Source organism: Acanthopagrus latus, chromosome 8 (assembly GCF_904848185.1).
Source record: "Acanthopagrus latus isolate v.2019 chromosome 8, fAcaLat1.1, whole genome shotgun sequence".
NCBI classification, from domain to species: Eukaryota; Metazoa; Chordata; class Actinopteri; order Spariformes; family Sparidae; genus Acanthopagrus; species Acanthopagrus latus.
Window position 1 is genome coordinate 29823181 of NC_051046.1, and position 5411 is coordinate 29828591.

Here is a 5411-nt window from a genome sequence, read left to right on the forward strand (position 1 = left end):
TTCTTGTTTGACTGAGAAGTTTAATGTATTAATAGAACACTTTGAAGTGATTGTTCTGTTTTCCGCTCTCAGGCCAAAGAATAGAACTTGGTTTCATAAACCAGCTTTCTAGCTCTGAAAGTTTTGAAGAGCAGGGCCCTTTTGTTCAAATGAGGCTTGACCAATTCAGGCTAACATGTTGTTACCAGACCAAAATACTGTTTTCATCCTCATCCAGATAATTTGGTCACCCATGCAACAGATTGCAGGGCAGCTGCAGTGTGTGCTAAAAGTAAAAAGAAGAACTATCTGGTTCGGAACACACCCAAAGATTCAACAGAAGTGTGATCATTTCACAAACTGAAAATCATCTAGCCCCTTCTAAATTATCTGCTGTTTCAAGTCATCTGTGGTGCAGCTGCTATTCAGACCACAGGGAGCACTGATGAGCTACTTTCATACTAATGAAGCTGGTAGAGCTTTCATTTAGTCTGCAGGTGGTGGTGTTAAATTATACAGTATTAGTTAGAATATTCTGTGACTTTTTTTTTTTTTTTAAATGATACTTTAGGCCCATGTTCTCTCTTTACTTTTTGTTATCCATTGTTGAGAAGTTTAAACTTCTCTCAGCTTTCCCAAACTTGACTGACTGAACTCTTAACCTGTTATGAGTACACTGGACATTATATGAAAACCAAATATTTGAGTTTTGTGAATATGACCATTACACTGTCTTAGAGAAAGATCTACTACTACTACTAAATGAGACATAATGCATGCCAATGCTTCCTGACAAGGTATTGTAATGACTGTAATGAAAATGAGGTGAATCATATAATACACCCTTTACCCTCATCAGCCCCACTCAGCACATTTTCTTGGACTGCCAGCAGTACTCTCCAACACAATTTTATGTGTTTACCATATGTCATATTGAAGGAGTGTTGAAGGCTGCATAGGCCCTACAGCCTCCACCTGCTGTGCATTGTTGTATCCTGTCAGTTCAGTGCACATAAAACAATACACTCTGCAGTATCATTATCTGCCCAAAGACACAAACCAACCTCAGATGAGTTGGAGCAAGGTGCTGAGGTTCCTGTGTCTCAGATATTATTGACTTTTCATAATAACGTGGTGCACGCACAGAAAAGGCTCTACTGCTTACGGAAACTTAAGACCAAGGCTAAATTCTGGAACTAAGTTCATAGGGAAATGGCAGCTTCTTTTCACTGTCTGTGAGACCCTTGCCAAACGTCAAAATTCCATGACAAAAACTACTGATGAGGAAAAGATGCACTAATGCATAAATATAGGATTATAGCATAAGGCTGCAACATAAACAATGTGAAAAATAGTGAAGGGGTCTGAATACCTTCTGAATGTTGTATGTATACAACCCAGTTAGGAAAATTGGCTACACTCATATGCTCATCATCATGAATAAATTATAGTTAGTAGTACATAGTAAATTAAACATTAGTTAATAAGTTACTTGACTGACACATAGAATTAAATACGTATTAATGATTTGCTAAGCAATTGAGATTCATAAACATCAGATGCACCTTTGTAATGACCTAGATGAGTGTTACAATATATATTAACAGTTTTATTAATTACAACAATAAACACGTGCTTTGGTGGTGGTTATTTGAAGCATTTCATTGTTTTTAAAAGTGAAATAACTATTGACTAAATTTGAATTAACTGTTATTAATGATGGTGTGTGTACAGTGTCTTACCATTTGTGGATGTAAAATACTAAATATAGATACATTTTATAATTGAAGGTCAAATCATAACTAATGGGAAGTTTTCCCGTGTCATGGATTTTTGACATGGTGATTTTGTTGATGACATGATGATGATGATGCCTAGTTACTTTGGTATGGGTCAACAACCACAACGGAAATAATAATGAGTTATTATGTTATTCATTATCTTATGAGTGTGTGTTTTGATGTCCTTATTTAGTTGGGGGTGGGGACTGTCAGTCATTCTTCATGGCTCCATAAATACTTACTTCAGTCTTATCCTTGTTTAACTGAAGAAAACTCTGACACATCCAATCATTGATTTGTTCTTCTCAGCGTTTATATGGGATCATGAAATGTAATGCATGGAAATGTTGAAGTTTAGAGGCCCCAGAATGGATCCCTGGGGTACTCCGCTTGTCATTTTAATGAGTATCATGAGTGAACCTGGAATCCTTGGACCTATATCTTGATGGCAATCCAGCCTTATGTCAGATTTGAATACCGAACCACACAGAGAATATGTTTTCTTTAAAATCCATGTTTTTTCTTTATTTTGCTTCAAAGAAGCTGAGGTTTTTCAGTCTTTATAAGACTTATAAAGTCCCACTGGGACAAACCTTCCAGATATCCAACATAATGAATATAAAGTCTTCTTCATCCCCTCATGAGCATTCTACAGCCTTCAGATGCTCATGCATAAAACAAAGCAAATAAATAGATAATTATTCAAATATTATTAGCAGTTAAATTATTCATTTAAAAAACTATACAATAGCTATTATTTTAGGAAACACCCATCTACATTAGCTACAGTATGCAGAGCTGTAACAAGTCATACTAAACAGCAAACAGGGGCCATAACAACCTACACACAATGATAAAACACATACACTTTACAGATTAATCAATTGTGATGTCATCATTATGACAATAAATAGGCTAATGAAAATAGGCTGATGTGACTTCAGCCTCATAAATAATTAGAGGGGTGTCAGCCGACAGGCATACGTTCGACTCAACATCCCTGAGTTAGATTTCCAGAGAACTTGGTGCATTTTAAAACAAACACAACATTATGCCATTGTCTGGATAGATCCCATCTAGGAGGAGGTCTTGACTCTGGCGCAGGTACAGCCAACAACTACTTCTAGAGTAACAGGCTTCAAATGGTATTTCTTTCCATCACTGCAGAGCTCCTTCTTAAGAAACACTCTAGTCTGTTTTATGGGGACTGAGTTGTAGTCGTAGCTCTCCACTGGCAGCGGTCTCTTGTCATGACCTGGGTTGTCCTTGATGACGATGCATCCTGAACACAGGCACTGAGCCTCGGCGTAGGTAGTAGGAAAGTGATCCTCCTTTGTTACAGTTCTTGAAAGAAACAAAATGACAAAGTGAGCAGCTTATCAAAAACTGTGAGGAGATGGGACTGACGTGTAAAATGATGCTTTCTTGGCAATGCAAAATCCTTTTTACACCAGTAAATAAATAAAAGTATTAAGTAAATCAGACTAAAATGTGGAGATTCATGGTTTTCATAACTGAACCTTGTATGGTTGAACATACAGAAAATCTGCACATGAAAGTGTGTTTACTTGGGGTGTAGTGTACTGCATAGATGAAAAAGTAGTATGAAGCTTTATGTGGCTCCAGAGGAAGCTGCATGTAATCTGATAAAAGCGGCACAATGGTCTTTAGTGTTGGAGTCCTGTAACACAGTTGGACTCTGTGGACCAAAATCCATCCAGCTTAACCAGGGATGTGCCTTTTTTTTCTCCAAGTATTCTCCTTCTGCTTCAAGTGGCCCACAGCAACACCACACTGTAAGACCCCTGGCAAAATTGTAAGTATTGAAGGGAACTTTTCATCATGCTGAGTCCATGTTGGAGCATGTTAAGGCTAAATAAGAAGTACCTCACTTAAGAACCCCAAAAGCTATCAAGTCTACATCCATCCAGCCTAGGATGACTTTCTATAATTAATGGGACTATAACAGTTTAGGACCACTTCAAGTAACAGGAAAAAATACCTCCCCATATCACGGACAAACTGTAAGTTAACTTGCAACAGATTAGAGATTGCAAATCTGGCTTTAAGAAGTCATCACGTCACTCCTAGAGGTTCTGTGCCAACAAAGCTGAGCTCACCGGCTGCGGGGGGGAACTTCCCCTCTCTGCAGGGTGTGGCACACACCAACACGTCAGCAGCGTTCAGAGCCAGGTCCCAGGTGTAGCACAGCTCCACCACACTAACGATTACTATGAAGGAGAACAGTCTGACGCATTTACGCAAATACATTTGAGGACTGTGGTGATATTAATTTCAGTTTTATGATGTTGACTGATGCCAGATATTTATGGCCCATCATTTGCCAACACTCAGGATGACCTGACATGTTTAGTGTCATTGAAAAAATTCGGATTTAAGAGTTTTCAGTTTTTCAGTAATTGTCCAGAACAGCAGGTTAAGGACACCAATGATCTAAACTATGTGTCAATACAATTGAAATGATCTAAGTCTAAAACATAGGGACTGTCTCTCAGATCTCTGATTGTCTTTCCCATGTCAAACCGGGTCTCCTCTGAAATCCAGCGGGGAGTGTGACGTCATCAATGTATCCTGTGGTTTTAATAGGTGTGGGATCATATGAAGAAATGAAATTACGCCTATTAACCCTTCAGATACGCTCACACCATTCATGTGTATGTTCAAAGGTTAAATAACAGGACTGTGTAGTGCCTGTCGCTGACTGTACTCACACGTATCTCCAGGGGGACAGGGACCGGCCGCTCAGCTGCTCAGCTGCCTGCTGCTGGTAGAGCGCCACGGGGCAGGCGGCTGGGGAGTCACGTGCCGCCGCAGGTGCAGGGTCCTGGGGCTGCGGGTAGTGGCTCCTCAGCTTCCTCTCCACAGCCTCACTTAGTTCATGGTCCTCGTAGCACCGGTGCATCTTGCACGTCAATACCGGCACGAGGAAAATTCCAAAGATGAGTATCTGTGGAGGAGCAGACAGAGAGCAGTGATGAAGGAGGCAGAGCGCAGCCTGTCCTGTCCTGTTTGTCTGTCTCTCCTGTCCTGTCTGTGTGTCCTCGGTGTCACTCACCTGCTTTATGTCCATCCTGTACGTCTGTCTCCTTTCCCCACTGACCGACTTTCGAGCGGATGTGCTGCGCTTTGACTTGCCTCCATGCTCGGTCGTCTATTTATCGGTACAGCTGGGAAAAACCGGTGGCATGAGGAAATGGAAAAGCTATTTAGTTCCTCGACTTCCCCTTTCCCGGGTGAAAGTTGCCCACAGCATGTAGGTGTGAGGGATACTCCTGTGTTGTAAGAATGCATTGAACCAGGAAGTTTCATCACACACGCGCAGGCTACTGGCAAGGCGAGTGTCAAACATAAACAGTGTGACGTCATGGCAGCTACAGTGCTAACCTGGCCTTTGAACCAACATGAGGCAACAACCATCAACAAGTGCCTGGTGAGTGAAACCAGTCAAGCTGCCTAAACAGCACTTAGAATTCATTCAGAATACTTAAAGAAATGGAAACGATTGAAACATCCTTTAAAAAAGGTGAATTCATTTCAGAACATTAAGAAGTGCAAATACATGCAATGAAGTTTAACTTGGATGAACAAGAGCCGCTGACATGGAATTACAAAAAAATGATTAAACATAAA

The 5411-nt window shown here is 40.5% G+C and overlaps 1 protein-coding gene across 1 annotated transcript; it reads right to left on the bottom strand.

Moving 5' to 3' along the window:
• Positions 1–1349: 1349 nt before the first annotated feature.
• il17c (interleukin 17c) lies at positions 1350–5411 on the bottom strand. Its single transcript, XM_037106124.1, has 3 exons — positions 4837–5411; positions 4493–4728; positions 1350–3104 (listed from the first exon to the last, which is right to left on the bottom strand). Exons 1-3 carry the CDS (start codon positions 4849–4851, stop codon positions 2837–2839), a joined length of 519 nt encoding a protein of 172 aa, XP_036962019.1. The 5' UTR covers positions 4852–5411; the 3' UTR covers positions 1350–2836.